Source organism: Mus caroli, chromosome 12 (assembly GCF_900094665.2).
Source record: "Mus caroli chromosome 12, CAROLI_EIJ_v1.1, whole genome shotgun sequence".
Classification (NCBI taxonomy): Eukaryota; Metazoa; Chordata; class Mammalia; order Rodentia; family Muridae; genus Mus; species Mus caroli.
The window spans coordinates 90,551,386-90,578,178 of NC_034581.1; the positions used below are offsets into that span (position 1 = coordinate 90,551,386).

At 38.9% G+C, this 26,793-nt stretch overlaps 1 protein-coding gene across 2 annotated transcripts in view; it reads left to right on the forward strand.

Moving 5' to 3' along the window:
• The window catches only part of Flrt2 (fibronectin leucine rich transmembrane protein 2), a 93,316-nt gene extending 67,156 nt beyond the window's left edge, over window positions 1-26,160 (forward strand). For both annotated transcript variants that reach the window (XM_021179181.2, XM_021179183.2), the window contains exon 2: window positions 19,400-26,160. In XM_021179181.2, coding sequence (XP_021034840.1) covers window positions 19,792-21,774 — 1,983 coding nt within the window. In that variant the 5' untranslated portion in view covers window positions 19,400-19,791 and the 3' untranslated portion in view covers window positions 21,775-26,160. The remainder of the gene's footprint in view (window positions 1-19,399) is intronic.
• Window positions 26,161-26,793: the final 633 nt, after the last annotated feature.

Here is a 26,793-nt window from a genome sequence, read left to right on the forward strand (position 1 = left end):
TTAGAAACTCAGCTAGATGGATTGCCCGGGTGTCAAATGGTCTCTGATGGCTCTTGTACATTTACCACATGAGTATGGTTCTGAAAGCTGTTAAGCTCTTCATGTCATAGAGATACAGCCTATGTCTAATGCTGAAAATCATGATTACTTTTTCTTTAGCACTTACTCCATTTAGGCTGTTTCCCAAGTAAAAGATTTGCCCAAGTGGTCTTGTTTAATCTCTGAGACTATGCTGCAATGAAATGTTGCATTAGAGAAGCCAAACGACTTGTTAAATATTTGCCCACAGATCATTAACAGCAGAGCAGTGTTTGGGTCGACGATCTGACTATGTTTCATTCATTCTGATACTGAGCCAGACTTCTTAGCTCTTGAAACAAGTTATTTTGGAATCCTAAACTCCTTTAGATTTTCAAGTTAATTCTTGGCCACAATTCATAATATGAACAAGGAATTGTCTTTGCTACTATCTTCATAAAAGCCTCAGGTCTAGTGGATTTACCATAGCTTTGGCTTCGAATGGTGAAAGTCAAATGCTCTGAGACTTCTCTAGGCCATGGGACTTTCTCCTCAGTTGGACTTAATGGTATATATCTATCTGAGTCAGGATCTCAGGCTGATTGAAACATTACTTATCATGAAAACTCCTTCCTGTTCCAGTTTGAGAAGACTCATTCTCAGATAACCAAGATGTCTATTCAATCACAGAGTAAAGACAAAGACCTAAAGCTTGTAAGCCAAGGTCTCTCCTTTCTAGTATACATATTACATGGTTGACTTCATGGTGTACAACCTGTTTGGTGCAATTATACATTGAGGTGGAATAAGAACAATGCAGTTATTCTTTATATTAAGGTGGCAGATAGAATTAAGGTGACCTTTTTGGGTCAATAGACTCAACATTTTGCCAAGTGTCAGAGATAGCCATTCTGGTTGCTAGTCTAGATCATGGTTCCTAGACAAGCCTCAAGAATATTTTCAATAGGACCAGGGAAATGGCTCTGTGGTTAAGAGTGCTTTCTGACCAAACACGTGGTATGGAGAAGCCCCAGTGTGTGTGTATGTAAAAAGCTAGGCATGACCATGGGTGTCTGTAACCCTAGTAACAAAGGAAGCAAGGAAAGAAATATCTCTGGGGTTTAGATGAACAGTAGCCTGTCCCCCAAAGGTAAGTCCCAGGTTCCATTTCAATGAGAGATCTTGTCTGAAGGGTATGTGGAGATTTGTAGACCAGTAAATCTCATGGTCTCCTCTGACCTCTGTACACATACATGGGCACATGCACTCAAACACCTGCATATCTATCACACATAATACATACAGAAATAACTCTATCTCTCTCTCCCTCCCTTCCTCCCTCTTTCTTTCCTCCTCTCCCCACCCTCTCTGCCTCCCCCTCCTTTTAATGAAGACAGTGTAATAGGTGATGACCAAATGACCAAAGATAAGACGTCTTTCTATTCCCAGTTTTCAACTCTTTTAAAATATCTATCTATCTATCTATCTATCTATCTATCTATCTATCTATCTATCTATTATACAGTGTTCTGCCTGCATTTTTATGCACATGCCAGAAGAGGGCACCAGATCTCATTATAGATGGTTGTGAGCCACCACGTGGTTGCTGGGAATTGAACTCAGGATTTCTGGAAGAGCAGCTAGTACTCTTACCCTCTGAGCCATCTCTCCAGCCTCATCAAAATAACTCTTAAAGTTTAGTGTTGTTATATATTGAGTGCTTTTTATTAAGGGACATAGTGAATTTCATTGTCTTCTCAGTAGTACACACATATTAAAAATGTTTAGTAATTGAATATTACTTCCTTTACCTTGAAATGTGCTTATTTGCTTATGTAACACATTATACTAGTTGGATACATATTAGCTTGATCTAACAGTGCCATTTACAATTGAAGAAATTGGTAAATTATACCTTAGCCATGTGTTCTTAGCCTTTCATTTTCTCTCCTTTTCTTCTGGCTTCCTGCCTGTATCATCTCTCCATTCTTGACTATACCTCCTACCCCTTCTTCCTTTACAGTGTCTCCCCCACATGCATGTTCTTTTTCAACTTATGATACATTCACATGTGCATTGATTTACACAAAGCTTGAGAGGAAAAGTGATTTATCCTTTGTCACATAGCTAAGTGTTCTATGTCTGATAAAATAAAAGCATATACAAAGATAGGCTACACACATCCATGGGAATATGAAGTGGTTTTTCACAGTATTGCCACATTGATAGGCACAATGGTGCTTCCATAATATTATGTCTATTGTTCCAGTTATTTGCATGGGAGGGACTAAAGAAAAGGACTAACGTGATGGAATATTTTAGGGTACTTCCAAATAGACAGGCAACATCAAAGAAGAGGAGGCATGAAAAACACTGTCATCTACCAATGGATCCATTTGGCTGGGAAGTTAAGAAGTATGCAATGAATTAGTGATAGCTTTTCTATTCTAAATATGGATCATGAGAAAATGTCAATGACATGGCTCAAGATGGAAAAGCTAGAGAAGAAACTAAAAGTTTGAAGTTCTAGATAAATACATGGCTTTAAGTATTCCGTAGGTTTGGAAATATAGACTGAATTTCTGGTCAAATGTTATAGCTTTCTTAAATATTAAGGGTTCTGTTTTCTTAATATTGAGGCCATAGTGCATGTAATCAGTTGCAGCCGTAGAGGTTCCTTTGATGCTGGCATGTTTAGGCACTGGAAATTGGGCAGGTGCACTTAAGAAGATGGAAAGATAAAACATGGTAGAAGGTTTCAGGTGGGTGAAGATAGGGAAAGTAGAGGCGACCACCTCCCCTCTGAATCTAGGAGAAAGGCAAAGACCATGAGACATTAGATAATCCTATAGCTAATTCAGTAGATCTAAGCTAAATTCTTTGGAACTAGAGACTAGAAGACATCATAATTTACAAAAATGCAAAGTCAAAATTGGGTGGGAAGTTGGTGAACTTCTAGTGCTATGCAGAGGTTTAGAACAGGGAAAACATGACCATCTTTATCCTCCAGGTTGACTTTACCTGAGGTTCCATCTTTGGCTTATGCTTTGCGTTACAGTAACTTGTCTATTGTAAGTTCTTATTAGGTATGTTTCTGATGACAAATTTACCCCCATTCTTTTCAAAACTAAATGATACGTGTTCCTCCCACTTTATATTCTTAGAATGTTATTGAGTCAGGAATCCAAATGCACAAAAGGCAACAGGATAGAGATGCAGACAGGGAGAGGAGAGCGATGCTCTGTGAGAGGTGCAATAATGTCCCAGTGTTGACAGAATTACTTGTATGTCACACTCAATATGAAATTTGGCCAGACCTTTATAGAAGGATTCTGAGATACAATCGGACTTAATATGCTTAAAATAATCCCCACTATCACCCATCACCTGTAGAAACAGGGGAACCCCTCATTAATGAGAGACAACACATGCATTTGTCGTTAGTGGCCATGTCCCACAGAAAAATGGTGTAGAGAATAAACCTTGAATATCCTGCCAGACCAAAAGAAAGAACAAACACTGTGGCTTGACTCCAAGCTCTGCTGCCTGCTGCCTAGCCCAGCTTATGCAAATCCTTGGTAAGGCTGCTTTGTTATTTAAAAAGGGAGACCTGTGATGATATTTGCTCCCAAGATACTGTGAAATATCTGATGAGGTGTATCAGGATAGTGTTTAGTGAACATGTTGTGTACAAATGTTAGATCTATACTAATCATCATTATTGGTAAAGCTTCAGAGGTTAGGATGACTTTGAAAGAATACTAAATGAGGTACTGCATTGCTCCAGGCAGAGATCCTCTTGAATGGGAACTTTTTCATTTAATAACATGGGAGATTTTAATTCCAAGTTCTACCATGGTCCTTGCACATTAAGAGATGGGGTCATTGTCTCAAGCAACAATAATTCTTGGACATTATAAATGCATTTTCTTTAACCATATATAAATATGAATAAAATTTATCAATATATGTTTATTAGTGATATTTGAGAGTATTTTGTCTACGCAGATATATTGTGGGAATACATAAACACAGTAAATGCAAATATAAGTATGTATATATTTCTCTCGAATTACATATGTTTGATGATTTTCTGTGCTATCTCCTGACCATAAGGTTTTGTCAAGTATTGGTCCACCTTTTCAGCGTCAAAATGTTGCTAATGTAACCTGTGGATAATCCTTTTAGTGTGATTAGATTCCTTTGTGGAAAGAGTCCCACTATAGTCCTGGTTCTTCTCTCTGCACTGGGGAAGAGAGATGGCCCCTCTGATGTCATAGAAGCACCCTCTATTTCAAGGAACAAATTGAAGAAAGCAGGACTTATTACATTCTCTGCTTCTTTTGACTGCATCAGAATTTGTTCAAAACTTTGGAGTTTTCAAAGTGAGAGTCACTGAATGATATCCTGCACTCAGGGTAGAGAAGTATAATTTGAGCAAAATTCTGATTATTTTTCACGAATGAACTATAAAGGGTGTAATTATAATTTATCAGCTACACTTTCAGATTAGTACCTTTTGTCACATCAACTGTATTGGTCTGGCAACTTATTGGAGAACAAGTTGTTTATGTCACAAATAAATGGTGCATCGTTCCAGGCATGGGATTTTGTGTGGAGATCTTTGCTGCTGTGGATAATGATAATAAAGATTTCCCATAACTCTGGATTAATAGCATCCCCATTCTTGGGTTGTGTTTCAGGGGAGAGGGTATCTGCAGTTAATTTCTTACAACTTATTGGAGCGTGTAAACAGGCAAACACAACTTCCCTCTCATGCAACTTTCCCTCCTGTCTTTCATATGTCCCTAATCAAATAGTATCTCCTTCTTTTGATCAGGGTACAGTTTTGTACATCTATTCATGATGCTCTGCCTACAGAACATCTTTGTCTTTATCCCAAATAACACATAGGTGGGATGTTGAAGTGCTTTATTGCTGTGTTCCCTACATCTGCTTGGTATACACTGTCCACGTACCAGCTCACTTACTGACTAATGCAGTTATTCTGCTGGCATAAATTGCAGAGGACAGGACATAGAGGTCCTTTTGTACTATAGAGAAGAGTGAAGTTGAACTCCTGGGCACTGGTTTTTACAGATGTTGGGATATACCCAATTATACTTTCTAGAACAAGAGGATTTATTGAATAATTGAGAACCACATCAAAAATTTTCTGGACTACTGTTCACTGCTAATGAAAGCTTTCTCATGAGGACATGATAAGAACCAATAAGAAATGTCTGATTCCCTTTTCAATTATATAATATGTGTGTGCATGCATGTGTGCGTGCGTGCGTGTGTGTGTGTGTGTGTGTGTGTGTGTGTGTGTGTGTGTGTGTGAGTGAGTGTGTTATCCTGGCAAAGATTTAATTTCTTACCTAAGAATGGAAAAAATCAACAATTCAAATTGTACAGATTTCCAAGTAACAAAATATTTTTCTTGTGTTGCAATTGGGGCTGGCTATATTCATTCTATTAAGTTATATTTCTTTCACGGATGTTCATGTCTGTTGCTTTCTACATTGTTTTGATGAGTTACAATGTCTTAAGAAGCCATTCTACTTATTTCATAGGTTTAAAAACTGTTGTTGTGGAGTGTTGTGTTGTTTGTTATAGATGGGTGTTGGAAAAGCAGCACACATTTTACAGTTGGAATGGAGGTTGCTTCATACTTATGAGTAGCTGTGAGTCGCGCCCGTGAAAGCTGAGGGACACATCTGTATTTGGGTAATATTCAGAACCCAAAGAACAAGTTCATATCTTTTCTCCAGGCCTTGCTTTCTTTTCCCTGAGTTTTCTACATGTTTGGATCTTCTCTGTTGTACCAATTCTGCTTATTAAGCTAGGCTATATTTCCCAAGGATTTTTAAAATATTTCAAAAGCATTATCGTTGACATCTTTTGACTTTTTACCACCTACCTCATATGTTGGTCATTATCATTCTTGCTTGGTCAGGCTTTAAGGATGCATGATTAGTATGTAGGCCATGTCATCCACATTGCAATTCTTGGTAGGTCATTCTTCAAGGATAAATTCCGACTATGGGATGCATTTATTTTTACAAATTGATATGAGTGGAGAAATTGAGAAACAATGGGAAAATTACAACAAAAAAAGTTTCAAATGGAAACTTCGGTATTTCTCAAACAATGTGATATTTTACTGTTTTTTTGTTTGTTTTTGTTAATTGGACGAACTATAGAATCAATAAGTAGGTCCAAAGAAATGAAGTTGCTCTGAGTAGCTGTTGTTCATGGCTGTGCTACAGAATTATTTTCAAAAAAGGATACCAACAGAGCAAGGCTGGAAGACTGGTTTTTCCTTACTGGGTGTGTGTCTGCAAAGAGCTGAGATGCAGGAGTTAGGAAACAAAACAGGAAAGTGGGGGATAAGTTTTAGATGTGTTTGGCTATCAGTGCGTGCAGTTATCAAAGACAGGAGGGCTCTTCTGTCCAGAGTCCAGGGTTCCTTCAGGACTCAGAGAAACTATCACTGTCTAGACATAGCCCTTTGGGGGCATGAAGGCACTGAACCTGATACACAATACAGATATAGAGATTTGTGTGTGCTTGGAAGTCAACATTTTCATTTTCTCCATTAATGCCATCCTGGGCCTTTCCTTCTGACTCAGTTAAGACTCACATCCTCTCGCATGCTTGCTTTGGTCTAAGAAGACTTGTCATGGAGCCAAGTGCTTGGCTTGAACTCATGGGATTTTCTTACAGTAACCACAAACACAGGTGGAGATTGACTGTAATCTCTTTTGGTAATTGTAGGTCTCTTCATCGTAGGATAATTTGCGAGGGGTTTTACCTCCACGACTCTAATGTTTAGGGTTTATAGAAGCATTTTATGCATTTGAATATTGCTACTGTATTCGGGTTACCTAATATCAGACAAAGTTGGTAGTTACTTCAGTAAAATGAAGACATAAACATAAAATGCCAGCTTAAACATAAAACGTGCAGAGTTTGTCAGGAACTTGCCAGGCGGTGGAGCCCAGGTTTCAGTCTGCCCATGGAAGTACTGTCTGAGGAGGCAGCAATGTTTTTTCCTTTCATGGAGGTTCCTTTTCTTACCATTTTCTCTTTTATATTGGAAGGAAGATTTTAAGATTCTTTCTATCTTGTCTCTCTATAACCTCAATTCATCAGTATTTTGACTTAGTGTTATTTTTTTTAAACATTGCTGGTGTTTATTGTTTTCTTCCTATTATTTACTTTGAAAGTTTCATACAATTTCTACTGTATCATTGTAAGTTTATCTGATTTCTGCCCATGCTTCCAGGCCACCCTTTTGTCCTTCTTCATCCTTTCATCCAACAACAGAACACTGGGACCAGAAACTGTTGGAGTTATTGCTTCCTTCCTTTTTTCTTCCTTTTACCTAACCAATTACATTATCATTTATGAGTAACTCCTTCACATAACCATATTTTATTTCATTACCAAAATATTATTCCATCATATGACTACAATAAAAATAATAATATGGGCGATATTGCATAGTCTTGCACTCCTGATAAGCAGGGTGCTCAGCCTTCAAAAGGAGTCATAGTTGGCCAGTGCTATGCTGTATAACTGCAATCCCTGCACAAAGAAAGCTGACACATGACAATTCTATGTTTAAGGTCAGCCTACTCTGCAAAAGTGGGTCTAACGGATTAAAAAACAAATGTGTAAACAGAGTACTGGTAGTGACACAAGAAGAATATATTCTTGGTATCCTGTGCTCATGGTGTCTTTTTGCCTATGTATTTCACTGAGGGCATGAGGGGAGAGTGTTGGCATGGTAACCTCCAGGTCATAGATGTTAGCAGGGAGTTTTCAATTGCGTTACCTTAGAAAAGTGACCTAAATATTCGACTCTTCAGTGTTTCCATCACAAAGGTGATAACTTAGTAATGCTTATTTCATAGTCCTGTCAGGAAGATGAGTTCGGTTGTCAAGTGTCACACAGCCATGTGATACAGTTCCTTTTTCATCATGCTGGGTCCTCAGTAATATTAGATTACTTCCATGCTTGGTGGTCTATGATGCTGTACATTTTCATTACTCTTCTCCGATGAGGCACCTCATAGACCTTTATTCTCTTTACTTCCTATCTTTCGAGGGACACAAACAATATCACATGGCTAAGTGATTTTACTCTTCTCATCGAAAGCCTATTTTCATTCTCCAGTGCTTACTGCCCTCATCAAAGATCTAGAGTCTAGTCCCAGTATTGTGTTCTCTGTCGTACAGGCACGATGGAACCACATTAACATGGGAATGACACTAATTGGGGTTTGAGCAACTGTCCCCTCGGAAGTCCCACCCTATTTCTGTCTCTCTGGCATTTATCCCTTCTAAGAGAGACACTTAGTGTTGGAAGCTATTGGTACAGAGGGTCAGTAAAATAGCGAAGTACATCAGTGATTTTCATGGTCTGAGAAAGCAATTAGAGTTAGCGGATATCACTTATCTTAATGAACACTTAGCAGCAGTTTTCATTTTTGTTAATGGCTCGTCATTGAAGATATGAAGTCATAACTCACTGTCCTGGACTGGAGGGAGTTGATACATTCTTAGAACTGCTAAGTACCTGAGAAATGACAGTCATCATCTCTTAGAACAAAAAATGCTCTAAGGAGATGCCTGGCAGCCGAAATTAGGAGCAAAATGGGCATCAAGTGGAAAAGCTTGTGCTCAGGTAGAATATATGCATGCTTTGTAAGACCTATTATGGGAATTGGGTGCACGTGGGTTGTTTCTTTTGCCCTGTGGTAGAGCAAGGGGTTGAATAACTAACCTATGGCCCTATGCATGTTAGAACTCTGCTATTGTCCCTAGCTAAATCTGCCTGCTTTTTAATCATCCTCTGCGATGATGACTTTTGATTTCTTATATGTCATGTGTTTCTGCACATGTTGCTGTATTCTGAAGATACATAGCTCTGCGTTAGCTACCCTGCCATGACAAAAAACACCACCCATCAGGTTACTATGGCTTAGTTAGCTTATTTTCTCTCATTTTGAGGGCCGAAATTCCCGAGTAGAGCTATGGACAGAACTAGCTTCTTCTGATGGCCCTCTCCTTGGATTGCATAAGACCTTACTTTCTTCCTGTGTGCCTTGACACACTCTGTCTTTTGTATAAATCTTCGTCTTGTTCTCCTATTTTTTTATAACAACACCAGAGATATTAGCCTCTATCCCTAAATATAGCCCCATTTTAAAATATTAGAGGTTAAGAATTCAACAAATGAATTTGCATGCATGAATGGATAATGGATTTTTATTTAATTCTAGTATGCATTAGGAGCTAGAAATTCTAGCAGTTAACTAATGTGCCATTTTCTAAAGTCTCTGTGCTTTGCTCACTCTGCAAATATGCTTAGGAAGCAAAATTCTTTAGTGACGTTTCTACTGATTCAATAACTGTGCCCATTTGTTCTTCATGTAACGAGGTAAAGAAACATTATATCTGCCATCAGAACCACCATAACCCTACCATCAGAAAGAATAGCTGAGAGGTTTGCAAAGTTCTTGTGAAAAATATTTAGAGAAGTATGCTGGTGATAGAAATATTAAAAAGTTGCAAACCTTATTAACCAACTTCTTAAATGTGTATGCAGATAGTTTGTGTACTATGGGTGACCTATGTCTCAGACCATCCTGGAAGGCCAGGCAAGTTATACATTAGAATTCTCAAAGACCAGCAGGTTCAGACTCGAAAATTGGCAGCGTACTGATGACTGGCCTTTTATTCTTCCAGCTGTCTGGGCGCACACTCTAATCCCCAGCTAGGCCCTCTGCTCGTCCTCTGTCAACAAGCCTAGAAACATCATAATTCGAGCTACCCAGGCCCAGAAAGGTTTAACACAGGATATTATGGAATCTGTGTACCTAAGATTCTGTCTAGGTAGGGAATTACCGACTTTAGTCAAGTATGCCACTTTATACATTCCAGGCCCCGTATATGGGCACACCACTTGTCTAGGGGTGCCAATCTGGTCAGTTTGAACTTCTTCTTCTTCTAGTTTTGGGATTATTTCTATACTTTGAACTTTCTAAACAATTCTCGATCGAGAGTAAGGAGGAAACAAGGTAGTCTCAGTATCCACAGCCTGGCTCCAAGACCAGTTCATCCGTAGTAAGGAAACAGGGCTCTAGGAGCAATCCAAGGAAGAGGTACAGCATGAGTGGACTCCTGCCCCATTGAAAGGGATCCATGAGGACCCATTGTTGTTCCTTCTGTTTAGAGGAGGTAGCATAGATTCTTACCCTGGCAGCCTTCAAGAAGCCTGCCAAACTCTGGATTAATAATTAGGGTCACCAAAGCTAATTTTCAAATGCCCCATGGTGTTTATCAACCTGTGCCTAGAAGAAAGATGGCCTAAGAATTTCTTCACCACATCAAATTATGCTTGATCGAGAATAGCAGGCGGTCTGTGACTTTGCCTGTGGAGGAGACACTGTGGTAAGCTGGGAGTTACTAAAGGATCTTTATTTTGTGGATTACTTCCAGTATTCCTCAGAACCAGGGCCTGCATTGCAGCCAAGCTAAAGAAGGCATGAGTAGCCCAGTCTCAGGCAAGCATATAATGATCTCCTCATAACTGTCTGTGGGTCAAATCTATTTTCTTACCTCTTACTTCCCATTGCTCTCTGATGTGCACATTTCATTTACATTTGGCAATGAAGACAGTGGGTGCTCATCATCTGGTTGAAAAAGATTAAAAATGAACCTTAGCTATATTTTCAAGTGAATGTGTGTGTACCTCTTCCTGTGTGTGTGTGTGTGTGTATGTGGTGTGTGTGTGTGTGTGTGTGTGTGTCTGTGGGAGTGTTTGAGATTTGGATCATTTTAACTGATGTGGTATCTTTATGCTCACAGGCCTGGGAGATATCTCCCAAACCAAAATGTGGCCTGAGTTCTAAACAGAAAAGTAAAGATATGGTTTCTTCATTTGTGGACATGGGTGTATGTGGTCTCCTCTCCTCTTTTCTTATTCTTTCTTTCTCTTCTCCTCTTTTCCTCTCCTCTAGAATTAAATAGCTGAATCTTGTTGGCAGCATATAAATATGAGTGACAGGAGGATTATCCCTTTGCATTTGCAGTAACATGCAAAAGCAGTATATAACCTAAGCAAGGTTCTCCTTGCATGTTTAAATATCTATGTGATTTCTCAAACAAATATCAATATCTCTCTGCTCTCCTTCTTCCTCTCCCTGCTCTCTATATGCATGGAGGTTTCTATAATCAGTTATGTGTTTTTAAAATATATTTTTCATTGGGTAATTTCTTATGTGCATTGAACATCCTCTCTGGGTATGATGCAGATTACCCTTATCTGGGGTTTTATTTTAAGCATTAGGGATGAATAATCTTAACATATATCCTCTCTTGCTCTGGGGATAGAACATCCTTGAGAGAATGAAAGAGAATCAAGGATTTGTAAGTAACCCTCTTTCTTCTGTTTCTTCCCCTTCTCATTCCCAAAATCCAGAAATAGTGCCGAGAATGTAGCCTTGACATCTCAACACGACAGGGTTCTGAGGATGAGAGTGCTCACTGTAAAAAACACCTATTCAGAAAGAACTCTTATACCATTTACATCCCGAGTCATGACTAGGACCAAAATGGACTTAGGTGATGCATTTTTTTCATTTTTGAGGCACAAAACCAAATAAGTCGCCTGGAAATAGACACTATGTAGTTTTATTTCATGTGCATAATCCTTATTGCTCATGGAAATCTCCATCCTCCTTCTGAAAGAGGCATAAGATTTTCTGTTCTGATATGTATATTCTGTGTGGTGAAATATTTTGGTGGAGAAGTAGGCCATGTTTATATTTTTGGATTCAGTTTTTCTTCCTCCCAGCCCCTTGGCTTTTTTATAGCTCTCAAAGATACTGGCCTATTTTTTATTGATACTGATTATGCAGAATGATAAAATGTTGTACAACTAAAGCTTGCTTGAACAATGAGCTTCTGTAAATACTAAGTATTTCTGTAAATATTTAGAAATTCAATGTAGTACTGTAAATATGTAGAAACTACTGGCATTGTGTGAGCAGAAATACACATGTTTTGTAGTGCACCACGGAAGAGTTCCCTGATTTTAGCTCGCAGCCCTCATAGAACTGAAGAATTAGGTAATGACGTGCCTCATTAGCAACCTAGTTTTCAATAATGTTTCACCCTGACCCTATTTCGAGGTTAATAAGACCAAATAATTTAGTACTATTTGTAAACCAAGCACAGTGCTGCAGCAATTTGACGCTTTTGCCTAGATTCATTTTCTATACCTTATTGTCAGGTCACCTATTTCCTCAGTATTCAGGGACTATTCATCCATCTTTATCACTTAGTCTTTCTGAATAGGTTAGGGTAGCTTAAAACTCTGAGAATCCATTTTTAAATCTTATCTTTGTGATTTCTCATTGAACTTCAGATTGAAGATGTTGCAAAGGCTTACAGATTGTCTCTTTAAATGGAGCAATACCTGAAGGTCATTCTTTAATTTGTTTACTTTTTGTAAGCAGTTCTTAAATACTTGCCATATACAGATTCTGGGGTAATAGCCAAGATAAAAATCTGACCAGCCTCCATGGAGAAACAAGGCCCAGTAGCTCATGTCTGTACTCACACTCTCACCAAGTCTCTTATTCACTGATCAGCTATTCCATATGTCCATACATCTGCATCACTGGTAGCTAGGAATAGGTACATGTATAACATCAAAGGGAAAATCGGTATTGAGGGAATGGAAGAAGGAAAATGAGATTGACTGGATTTTAGAGAAGTGCCCTTGTCAAACAAGAAACAGATGCTCTGTGGTGTGGGAAGTATTGTTGTCTAAACTAATAGTTGAGAAAAAAAACTCAACATAGTGAGCATCATTTTCTGTGTGTTGATGATAAGAGATGGCTGTACTCTTTCCTATAGATGTCCCTAGAATGTTTGAGTTACAGAGGTGAAAGCAACTGCTCATGTTAACACACAGAGTAAATGAAAATGCTGATTGGGTTTATATGCCCTCTTCACTAACCCCTGGCTCCGTACATTTTCCCTCTCTGTCTCTCTTAAACCAGCATACTTTTTTGCTTAATTACTGCTGTCCTCAGGTTGTCTTTTCCATATCTAATCTTCCACAGTGTTCTTTAAACACAGCTGATTGTTGCCTCTACATGGTAAGCAGAGGCCTATCCAAAGTGAAACCGGGCTTCATCATCCTGCTCCTAGAAAGTGGATGACCTGAGATCAGATCCGATTCTGATTGACTCCAAACTCACTGGTCTTTCAAAATGCCAAACCATCTCCATCATTACTGTTGAGAGATAGAAGGGCACAATGTACACATGCCATGAAAGCAGTTATTGAAGGAATATCTGGATGGATGCACTCACAAGTGGTTAAATTTAGTTAACTGGGGGAAATTCACACAATGTGCATATCTAGTTACCTTTAACATGGAGTAGAATGTTTATAGTAATAAGTTATAGGAAGGCCATCCTATATTCGCCATGCCTTTTTGTAGTCTATTTGTTCTTCCTTCCAATTTCTCCTTCTGCACTTTGCTTTACATGACTATAATCCTCAGCTTTGACAGTGGTCACCAGAAAGTGTCTTATGAACATCTATTAAGGCAGCTGGTCATTCTAACTGCTAGCTCAAACCAACTTGCGTGGTTAATGTGCAAGGTGCTCAGTGCCTGGAGGCCCCCAATGTTACAGCTATCATAAGATGATCCCTTGAAACTCTCAGTGAAATGAGGCAGGCAGGTGGCAGTAGTGAATGTGTATTCAGATTCTATGTATCTGACTCTGTCATGGTGGCTGTTGGTTCTAAGATTATTTCTACCACTGGAACTAATTGGAAACCACAGGAGAAAAACCTCTTAAGCCCCCCCCCCCCACAGGTTCACCACCACCACCCTGAACCTGTGCTTGGCTAGAGTAGGTTTTATTTTTTATGTTTACTGTTTTCAGATCTAGAATTAGTGGAGTCAGGAAATTGTCCAGTGCTTAAACTATATCCTTTCCTTCATCATCGTTCTTTCCTCTCTGGTACTTTTTTTTTCATTTTCCTTTTCTGTTTCAGAAAAGAATATTCACCTCATGGTGTAGTTTAAAAGGAGAAAGCATAATTTCAAGATGAGGGACAGGGTGTTCTACTATGCTTTCAAACCCCCTTCCTAATAGCACATCGTGATCAGTGCCACCAGGACATCTCTATTGTGACATCACAGTACCTATAACCTATGCTGCAGAGTGAAGAGCTGTGTGTTCGATCCCTAAATTACCTTAATGATTCCAGATTGCAAGGAAATCATTTCTAGGCTGGCTGGCAGTGTGGATGCTACACCTGCAAGGGTCTGATTTATGTTCAAATTGCTGCATTCCACACATTGCCTGAGTGGAATATGAACCTGGAAAGCTTTTCTAAGACAGTTTCTATTCAGATTAGCAACCTCTGTCCCAACAAATGGTTTCTTGTGAGTTAGCTTGGCCTGGATCTCACTGTGTATCCAAGGGCGACCTTGAACTGCTGATCTGGTTGCTAGAGTTATAGGTGTGCATCAGCATGCCAGTTAATGTGGGGATGGGTATTGAACTTAGAACATTGTACATGCTAGGCAAGTACTTACCAACTGGTCTACATCCCCCAACCCATTTTCTCTTTTGTACCACGATAGCCAATGCTGTCCTATCACAATCGAGCCAGTATAACTAGCTCTGGAACCATTAAGGTTTTATTAGGTTTGTCCTGGTATCATTATGTGATGCAATTGGCAGTGCTTATTGACAATTCTTATTTTCTGTTCTATGATTTTTATAGTCTGAGTTTATTAAGTGCTCCTGGAATCCAGCCTTCTGGAATTAATTTAAAAAACCCACTTCTTAGGCACCATTCTGGCAGAAATGTGCAGAAAGCTTTTTGCGTAATTCATATGTGTTGAATCTCAGTTCCTATGAAAAGAGTTAAATTAACTTACAGTAGCCTAGAATAACTGCTGTTGTCACTGTCCTCGTTAAGAGATTGGCTGGATCATGTTCTCCTTGCCTCCAATCAGCAGTTGTACATTCTGCCTTTTGGTGCTGTGCTGTTATTGACTGTCCATGCAAATTTCTGTTTGTACCCTTAAAGATCTATATAGCCATTATTTGCAATCCAGTTTTGTGGGCTATGGGAGGGTCATATTCCAACCAGTATTCATATGAGTAAGGGAAGAAATGTTTGCTCTCTATATTTTGAGTTCATTTTATAAAGCATTTGTTGTCATGGACTTTTAAATACTTGTAAATGAACTGTAGAATGAATTTTGTAATTTTTATTACATTCTAAAAGGACAATAAAGAGATGGAGAAAATCTTCTGCTATAGAAACTTCAGTCACTCTCCAGGTTAAGCTGGATTTTATACCTTAGTTCAAGCCTCAGGCCGTCTGCACTCATAGCACAGGCTTTTTAGATGAACTCTGGCCATGAGCCTCCTGCCCTTCAGAACCAGCCCTCCGTCCCTCACACTTGTGTTGTTGGTTGTTCAATTTTTGTTGTTTGTTTTTCCAGATATGCCATGAATTAGGTTAGAGACCATTGCAAAGTGCCAAATTTCTGGGTATCATAACCTCACAGCTCTTGAAATATTTTGCTAATTTCCTGATTACACGTTCCTTCCCCTGTCTAAACTTGAAACTCTGCTAGGTCAAAATTGCATGGTCCCTTTAATGTGAATTAAGCATGTCAGTAATTAACTCAGAGTAACCAATACTATATATGTGTTACAGTAATGAAGTAAATAAAATCACTTCCTCTCGGACTTATTTAGCCAAGAATGAATCCATATTTGAATTTTTTCATCTCATCTTCCCTGTCCATGTCTTCTGTCTGTCTATCTGTCCATCTGATGTGTGAATCTGAATCTGTGCCTGCCTTAAGACTGCCTTGTGCATCTGTTTCTTCTGTGTGTGTGTGTGTTGTATGACCTTGTGTCTATGTGTGTCTGTTCCAAAGGGCTTTGCTTTCTCTTTACTGAGCAGGACGGAAAGCATCACATGTGGAAAGAACAAGATAAATTAATAAACATCTTTTACAGAGTTTTACAAGAGATTAAGTCATTCCCATCAAATGATCTCAACTGACTCAGGCAACAGTACTATAAATGTCATTGTTTATCAACCAATATCCATAAATGTTGTATCCAGCATTTATGGTAGATTTCTTTTTAGAAGATTCCTTTCAACATCTGAATTTGTTGCATTCAGCCAATGATATATATGCATAATTCTACTTGGGAGCTTGCAAGAGTTTGTGACTTCAGATTAAAACTATGCAGTTACTTAGGCTGTAAAAGCTGACCATATGGAAAATTCAAGACCAGTAAGGCTGGTTGTTATATTGGCTTCTGTTGCTGCTCTTGTTGTTTGAGGCAGTTTTAACAAATAGGTCGATTACACAATAGGATAGCAGTCTCAAGTCTTAAGTGGCCTGAAGCTGTATTATTAACTCTTGTTATCAAGTCTAACCAAAGTTTAACCACAGCTGGGTTCTCATTCTCTTTGACAAATATTGGTTGGATAAGAGAAGAAAATTCACGTTTGGTTTGGGAAGACAGCTCAGTAGGTAATTGATTTGTCCCTTAATTGGGACAATTTGATTTTGAATCCATGGAACCAATATAACTGTCAGATAACTGTGGCAGCCCACCTATAATTCGAGTGCAGAGGAGGCAGAACCAAGAGATCCTCCTAGCAAGCCGGCAAGCCAGCAAGTATCAAGCTCTAGGTTCAAGTGACTTTAAAATCAGGGCTTTACACAAATATGTCCTTGTCAACTGCTCTGCATACATGTTTAGAACATGCATGCAAATATAAATATATGCACACATACCATACACACATATACAAACAATAACTCAGATATTAAAATTGATAAACAAAATTGATATAACAAATAATGTTTTTACTTTATGAAATTGTGCTCTTCTGAAAACAAATAAGCCTGCAAATTCCTCCTGGACTTTTGCACTACTCACTGAGGTAAAAATTGTCTATTGAATACAGAATGCCAATGAGTCCACTGGACTTTCATGCCTAGGAGATATGATTTCCATGTAAAATTGGAATTGAGGTTATTTTCTGGAGTCAGAGTCTTTAAAGTGTTATAAATAAATAAATGTGTGTGTGTGTGTGTGTGTGTGTATCTGCTCTGTGTGCCTGTGTGTATGTCTGTATGTCCTTGTATGTCTGTGTGTGTATTCCATTTGTATAATCTATAAGCATATAGAGAGATTTCTTCTGAAAGGAATGTTTCAGATTCAAAACATACTTCTGAATAGTTACAATTTTTATGTGTATCTTCTTGTTTATATGTACATTTTTGTTTGTCTGTGTGTACATATATTTTTGTATGAATATATGTATATGTGTAGAAGCCAAAACGTTGGCATTCTGAATTGTCCTTAAATACTCTTCTCGTTCTTTTGAGATAAGTGGTCTCAGTGAGCTTGCTCAGGGATTTACTGCCAATCACTGTTCAGCAAGCCCCAGGGCTCCTCAGTCTCCACAGCAGCAGTGTTGGGATTAAAGATGTTTAACAGTGTGCCAGCTTCTTACATAGCTTCTTGGGATCTAAACTCAAGTTCCTGCTCACGTGCTTTGAGGACATTCTAGCCATCTCTACAACCTCCTTGACTGCTCGCTCTTGAATTAAGATTGGTTTTGTTTGGGAAAGAGAACTTTTGAGAATATCCTTTTTGCTTCCAAGATTCCAACAGGTTTTAGGTTGTAATAAGTAATTATATATTATAAAGTTCTAATAAGTTGGTGTTTTGAGGTCTTTTTGATGTCTTTATGTGTTTGATTGGTTTTTTTAATTTTGTTTTCTGCCTTTAAATTACAGAATAAGTGCATATTATCTTTGATACTTAGATAACACTGACAGTACTCCTTTTTATTTTCAAATTGTACATTTTAAGTCTAACGATAGCTAAAGAAATAGTTTCAAGCAGAGCCTCTTTGCTGTGGATACACGTTGTTTCAATCTCCCTGTTGGTGAGAATTGAGGGCCTTGCAGCCAGCCGTGTCCTATCATGTTAGTTTACTTTGCAGGGAAATCAAATCTGGCACCTTTCAATTAACTTTTTTTCCCTCTCTCTATAAAAACAGATGGAACACATTGTGGAGCAAGGAAGGCATGAATCCTATCCTTGGATTACATTCACTGCCTTAATTGCAGCTTCTCTCCTTTCAAAACTTGGTAAAAGTCCTTCTGTAAAGGCAAGAAAGTGCTGTCCCACTGGAAGGTGGTCACATTGAAACAAAATTCATTCTCATTTTCCGGCTCGGCAACTCATAGGACAATCACAATGGCCTATCTCTTTTATACCTAGACATTCTAAGGGAGAGAATGTCTAAGTAGAAATTTTCCTGATACTGCTGTTTGGTCAGTCTCCTGGAAAACAAGTTTAAGTTATTCTACAGGGGGAAAAGGTGGAGCAGGTAGAAAAGAGATTTCTTTGCCTTACTTCTTCAGTTATGTTTCTTCTGGGTATTGGGGGGAAATATGTGTGATATTTTTAGTGATACTGGTTATATGTAGTCATAATGTTAACTATCACAAAGGGGAATAATTATTCCACGCGAGAGTGTGTGTGTGTGTGTGTGTGTGTGTGTGTGTGTGTGTGTGTTAGTAGGAAAAAGTGGAAGGAAGGATTTGTCTCAGGTTATTCTTATTCTCTTCTGACCTTCCCCCCAACTTCCTGACCTTTATTGTGCATTCTCTGGAATTCTCCATTAATCACAAACTCATTTATACAAGATTTTGAAAATCTATTTTGCAGGAGATAGAAATTAACATATTTTCAGTTCTCCTACCATATCTAAAATATTACACAGTAATTATGTTTAGCAATACAATACATTTGGGAGAATTTCTTAAGGATGCATTTTTAAATGGCTTAGTACCCATTTTGCATTTGTACAATTGATAATTCTGCAGGACTCCCTGTCATTTTCAGATTGCCATCCAAAACAATAGAGCTTTCAAGTAATCTTCACTGACAGACACCATGTATCCAACAGCGTGTCACTTGCACTTACCTGTCAGTATATGCAGACAGATATCTGAAAATACTGACTGGGGTATAAAATATCCCTAGGATTTTTGTCAATAAACTATAATAGTCCTATCTCCTTTGGAAGATTTTGTACAACAAACATTTCTTTCTTAAATATCTTTCAACTAAACTGTTGTCATTTATAATGCCACCTCCTGCCAACCTGGCTCCCCTTACTTTAGCCCCAGTCAGAGTTTTGCTCCAGGAGTTAGATGTAGCAAATATTTCTTCTATTACTTCACTTACTGACTGCTATGTTTTCTTTTCTATTACAGATTACAGACTCTGCATAACCAAGACATTCCTAGGCTGCTCTCCACTGGCCTGACTTTCTATAGAAGAAAGAAGATTTGCCTGCCTGGCTGGACTTCTCTTAACAGTACTTCGCATCACTCTTTGCTTGTGTCGAAAATCCTTCCTGTTGAGTTGTTTTTGCACATGGAGGACCACTGCATGAGGGCAACCTAGGCAGATCAGACTGAAGACATCAGAAAGATTGTGTTACCATCTTCCCTCAGATCATTTCCTCTAATAGAAGTTCTAGACTTTGACAGAACCTGGTCCGGTCATTTTGATTTTGCTTTCTGGTGTTTGCTATTGTTTGTTGTGCTTTTATTTTTGATTTATTTTCCCCCATCACGTTGCATTTTATTTCTGTCCTCCAGAAATGGGCCTACAGACTACAAAGTGGCCCGGCCGTGGGGCTTTTATCCTCAAATTTTGGCTCATCATTTCCCTGGGACTCTACTTACAAGTGTCAAAACTCCTGGCCTGCCCTAGTGTATGCCGCTGTGACAGGAACTTTGTCTACTGTAACGAGAGAAGCTTGACCTCAGTGCCTCTTGGGATCCCGGAGGGCGTAACCGTACTCTACCTCCACAACAACCAAATTAATAATGCTGGATTTCCTGCAGAGCTGCACAATGTACAGTCAGTGCACACGGTCTACCTTTATGGCAACCAGTTGGATGAGTTCCCCATGAACCTTCCCAAGAATGTCAGAGTTCTCCATCTGCAGGAAAACAACATTCAAACCATCTCACGGGCTGCTCTCGCTCAGCTCCTCAAGCTGGAAGAACTCCACCTTGACGACAACTCCATATCTACAGTGGGAGTAGAAGACGGAGCATTCCGGGAGGCGATTAGCCTCAAACTGTTGTTTTTATCGAAGAATCACCTGAGTAGCGTGCCTGTTGGGCTTCCTGTAGACCTGCAAGAGCTGAGAGTGGATGAAAATCGAATTGCCGTCATATCAGACATGGCCTTTCAGAACCTCACAAGCTTGGAGCGCCTGATCGTGGATGGGAATCTTCTGACCAACAAGGGCATTGCTGAGGGTACCTTCAGTCATCTCACCAAGCTCAAGGAATTTTCTATAGTCCGGAACTCGCTCTCCCACCCACCTCCTGATCTCCCAGGTACGCATCTGATCAGGCTCTACTTGCAGGATAACCAGATAAACCATATCCCGTTGACAGCCTTCGCAAACCTCCGTAAGCTGGAAAGGCTAGATATATCCAACAACCAGCTACGAATGTTAACTCAAGGAGTCTTCGATCATCTCTCCAACCTGAAACAACTCACTGCGCGGAATAACCCTTGGTTTTGTGACTGCAGCATTAAATGGGTCACAGAATGGCTCAAATATATCCCTTCTTCTCTCAATGTGCGTGGTTTCATGTGCCAAGGTCCTGAGCAAGTCCGCGGGATGGCTGTCAGGGAGTTGAATATGAATCTTTTGTCTTGTCCCACCACGACTCCTGGCCTACCTGTCTTTACCCCAGCTCCAAGTACCGTTTCTCCAACAACTCAGTCTCCTACTCTCTCTGTTCCAAGCCCCAGCAGAGGCTCTGTGCCTCCAGCTCCTACCCCATCGAAACTTCCCACCATCCCCGACTGGGATGGCAGAGAAAGAGCGACCCCACCTATTTCTGAAAGGATCCAACTTTCCATCCACTTTGTTAACGATACTTCGATTCAAGTCAGCTGGCTGTCTCTCTTTACTGTGATGGCCTACAAACTGACATGGGTGAAAATGGGCCACAGTCTCGTAGGGGGCATCGTTCAGGAACGAATTGTCAGTGGTGAGAAGCAACACCTGAGCTTGGTTAATTTAGAGCCCAGGTCCACGTATAGGATTTGTTTAGTGCCGCTGGATGCGTTCAACTACCGCACTGTGGAAGATACCATCTGTTCCGAGGCTACCACCCATGCCTCTTATTTGAACAACGGCAGCAACACTGCTTCGAGCCATGAGCAGACGACTTCCCACAGTATGGGCTCCCCTTTTCTGCTCGCAGGCTTGATTGGGGGTGCGGTGATTTTTGTGCTCGTTGTCTTGCTCAGTGTCTTTTGCTGGCACATGCACAAAAAGGGACGCTACACCTCCCAGAAGTGGAAATACAACCGGGGCCGACGGAAAGACGACTATTGTGAAGCGGGTACCAAAAAAGACAACTCCATCTTGGAGATGACAGAAACAAGTTTTCAGATTGTCTCCTTAAATAACGATCAGCTCCTTAAAGGAGATTTCAGACTGCAGCCCATTTATACCCCAAATGGGGGCATTAATTACACAGACTGCCACATCCCCAACAACATGAGATACTGCAACAGCAGTGTGCCAGATCTAGAGCATTGCCATACGTAACGGCCTAGAGGTCCAGTGTTAGAATGGTGGACAAACAAACTCTCAAAAACACACATACGTGTGCACATAAAGACACGCAAATTACATTTGATAAATGTTACCCAGATGCATTTGTGCATTTGAATACTCTGTAATTTATACGGTGTACTATATAATGGGATTTAAAAAAAAAGTGCTATCTTTTCTATTTCAAGTTAATTACAAACAGTTTTGTAACTCTTTGCTTTTTAAAATTAAAAAAAAATGTTGCTGAAGTACTGTACGGGGTTGTACAATGAGAACCCGATGCCAAGGCAGAAGAATGAGCGAATCATCCTTAAGATGCAGATTAACCACTTCGCTGTTGAGGCTGTCAGTACAGATTCCTTTCCTAGAGCTGATAGTCATATGAAAGGATAATGTCAGGTGGGCTCATCAGAGTAAGAGGGATAGTTTGAGTAAAGAAAGAATGGCCTAGTTATTTCTATGTTTTCTATACCTCCTGGAAGACACAGTTTGTGGGGAAAAAATCTATAATATAATAATTGAGGAAGTTACTCCAGTCTGACTGAATGCAGGAACTAGAACATCATGAGGAAGCCAGTTCCCATGAGATAAGTTAGGCCTACTTGACCAAATCAAGGAAACTGAGAGATTTGAAATGTCCTTAAAGCCCCAAGGTTGGCTTTCTGACTGTGAACTTGAACATCACTCTTCAGGCTTCCCTGGCCTTACGTGATAACAGTTTGGAAACCTGAGTCTCATTCTTGTTGTCTTCAGGAACCAGTATGATCAGTTCTAGCAAGAAAATTCCCCTTAAAACTGTCACTGTTCAAATCACATGTCAGGTTGAATCCTATCCAACAGAGTTATATTCTAGAATAATTTTTTAGAAGAGGCTAATAAAAATAATGGGAAGAATTATATTGAATGCAATTATTTTTGATAACAAAAATTATTTGGGTATATTCACTGAGGCTATATCAACATGATATTTAGACCAACAAAGGAGCAGTGTTCAGAATCTATTACCGTAATGTGTTGATTTAAAAAGTACTAATGACATTTAGACAAAAATATTGGTGGTTCTCTTTCACTGTGTCAATGGACTCTGTATCACGTTGAAATAGCTTGAATTAATACCTATATTCTCCCTCAAATTCTTGTCTTCCGATCATCTTGCATATATTTTTTTGTAATTAAGTTGTATATGCCATCTTTGCCCCATGCCCCCACTGAATATTTCAAAGAAAAATATGGATGCAAATTTTGGTTGCACAAAATATTCTTGGTGTATTTTTGCATATCAAAGCCCATATTACCATTCCTTGCCAATGATTCTGTGAAGGCACCCAAGCTCGCCAAAACAGTGCGTATTGTTAAAAGCAATACTATATTTTCATTTTGAATTAACTTTGCTCCTGTTCCACATGGAAATTCCATTTGTTTCTTTTAGATTGTGGATATTCCTCTAATTTGGTAATTATGGAATGATAATTAATCCTTTGGTAAAAAACTACCCATGAAAAGGAGTAAGTCAGAGAATGAAAGTTTCCCCAAATCATGGCAGACTAGGGCTAAAAGCAGAGGGCATGGTAGGAGAGAGGTACATTAATGGTTGATGCTAGATATTTTTGAAGCAAGTCCATTTTCAGGAAACATGCATAATTTATCCTAATTCTTGACATCACATAGGTGTAGAAGGGCTATAGACCATATATACTGTCTAAAGAAATTCACCCGTGGGGACTTTTTCTCAAAGCCACTTTTAGGCATTTCATTCTCTGCTCCTTTAACATCATCCTCCACTTTAGAGACCCATGAAATCAATGTAATCCTCTTCTTGCTTTCTCTCTCTCTAAGCAAAATAAAACTGTGATGTGTCTTCTTGTAAAATTTAGGTATACAATGCTATGCAAGCTTTTCTTTATAGTGAGAGCTTTATTTTCGTTAATAATATACCCCAACTTATATGTTTTAATCTCCCTCATCCCTCAGAATAGGCAGAAAAATATAACTGCAGTGATAATGTTATAGACAAAAGCATTAAAACTGTGCAGTCAGTAGACCTGAACATAGTTATGAATTAATTTAATTAATTCTAAAATGACTCGGGTTTCCACTTTAGTCTATTAGCTCAAGGGTTTGGGCTGTTGGTTTCTGTAAAAGTAGGTTCACACAGTAAAGGGATAAGACCATCTGGAACAATGATCAGTGTAGCGTTACATCATCTAAAACCAGGGCAGTAATGTGGGGCTCTGTGTGGTAGCTGGATGTTTCCCTTTCAATGTCCTCGTGCCTCTCACTTTGTAGGTAAAACTGTGTGCTGAAAATATAATGGTACTTTGATTATTTTGAGGATTTTTATTTTCTTATATAAGAAGAAAATCATTATTGTCTCTTGATATTGCATATTTAACTCTCAGTGGTATTTGGGACTATGGAAATGTCTTTTCTTTGTCCCAAGAGGAACGAGAGTGGAGAGATTCCCACAATATTGTATGGTGTCCACAACACTATTGGGAGTCCAAGTGGTACTGGGGAGGGTCAGTCATGTGAAACAATTAGGGTGCTCTCAAAATTGCTCTGGTAGAAGGTATTTCTGAAACCGAGTCTTTAATTTGATCTCATAAACAACATGGGAAGGGCATCTACCATGAAAATCAGATACCTATCCATCGTACTGTGCTTGAAGGACTCGCCTACATCAGATTAGAAATCACCTCATGGAATCTATACTAGCATATCAAAATTTGAAAAAAACAAAACAAAACAAAACAAATTGCCAGCAGTCCTTACTGGATGACATTTTGGCTGTCATCTTTAATCAGGAGACTACATTCCACAGTTACATCTGCTCTGATTTTGGTCCTCTCTAAGCCTCATCATTACTTATTTTGAGGTAATTAAGTCAAAAGTCAAAGTTGAGTTGATCCCATATATTGTCTACCCCTTGTCTGCCCCGTAACTTTATTTGCACAGAGGACGTTGCAAAAGGCAAAGCAAAGCATGATCATACAGATGTTATTGGTAGTTAAACGGAAGGAGATCACCAATACATTTTTGCTTATCGAGATGCATTTGACCCTGGGGAGGTTCTGGGTTTCACTTAAACACTGCCATATGCATTGGACAGGTAGTACAACACAAGCGTCAATCACAGACAAGCGTGACAAGAGTGTTCCCTGCTTAATGATGATATAAGTGGAAAAAAATCCTCCCTTGTGGCAAATAATGCTATTTGTAATTTTCCAGATGTTTGTTGATACAATATTAGACATTTTCTCTTGAGAGTAAAAACAAAATCTGTAATATCAACTTTTTGATAAAAATGTATTAATGGCATAGCTAATATTACACCTTTGGCTTTTCTTTTTTTGAACAATGGAGGTCATAATGGTCTAAGGCATGGCACAGAGCCAGAACTTCCTTCTCCCCTTGAGAAAACGTAGCTCTTCATGTGAGGGGAGCATCTATTCCAAACACAAGGCAGCACTGTTTAATTCAGAGGCAGGTGCCACACTGGATCAGCATACTTCAGCTGCAGTGTCCCCTGCAGCTTTGAACAATGAAGTGGTTAATCTCCATTGATGTCTTTGTTTATAGCATTTATCTCTGACCTATCAAAAGAGGATATTAGATGTTGCTTTAGAACTTGAGGATAACATATCAGCTCTTAACTTGTTTTTGTTTTTTGTTTTTTTTTTTCCCAACTGAATGGGAAAGCAAAACAGAAGAGTTCCCAACACAAAAATAGTATTCACACAAAACAACTCTCAATTCTTAGCCTTGTCAAACTTTGCTGTTTTAAAAGTTAAAGTAAGCAAGGAAAGGAAGCTGTATCTACACCCCTTTCCAGTTTAATCAGCAGGATTGAAAGAATAGTTGGCAACAGCGATGCTTTTCACTGATTGTGGGGGAAACATTTTGTACACAGTATAATACTGTTTTAGCAAACCAGGCTGTTTTGTTATAGTATTTGATTTTCTAGCTGCACATCCACGAGAAGAGCACAAACCAAGACCATAGCAACAGGCATTTTAAAATTAATATAAAACATGCAAATCCATGCATACACATACATTGGAATGTTTGTAAAGGTGTCTATGGGATGTGAGATTTGTAACTACTTATGGCAAAATGAGGCACCACCACTGTATACCCTCCTAGGATGACATTTCTGAACGGGTAACTCTGATGATCTGTTACTGTTTGAATCCTATGTTGATTTAATTCTGGTTTGTGTTTAGTGTGTTTCTCTGACAAGGGACTGCAAGGGGCTGGAAGATTCTGTGTCATGCATCCTCGGAGACCTACCATGTTGCACACTTTGTTAACTACAAACTTCACTCTACACTATACAGTACCTTGTTGATATATTCAGTAAAGGCTTATTTTAAAAGAAAACCTATTGTGTTTATCTGAGTAAATTCATCGGAATATAACTTGTACTCATGCTGCAATGTAAATGGAAAATGAGAATTTTTTTCATACAAAAACATGCCAGAGGGGAAGCAGTTTGTCGAGCATTCATGTCCTCCTACTATTAACCTCTATTTTCAGATCGTAGTCCTTTTTGTGTAAGAGGTTAATGTGATAGTCTAGTGTTCCTTCCTTCTTTCCCCACTGAAATATTTTTAGAAAATTTTATTATATCCAAATCACCACACAAAGAACAGGATTCTGTACTTGAGAAATGGAAATAAACACACATAACCAATATGTATATAATACAGACTTATCTGTCTTTCACAATATACACTGTTCATTTTGAACAATAACGTTGAGAATTCTTGTCGCTTCTATTTAAGTATTCCTTGCTGGATATTTGTCTGTACTTTTTGATGGATACTCAAGATAGGGCATCTACTCACATAACTCCCATTTGACTCTAGTTAGAATTCCAAAAGTCTTCCAGAATTCCCTTCTCTAACACTTGGCCTTTTCAACACTGATGTATTTAACATGGGACAAATTAGTCAAGAAATAAAATTATAACTTTTAAATCAACCACCATCACTAAACCAGGACCTCAACTGG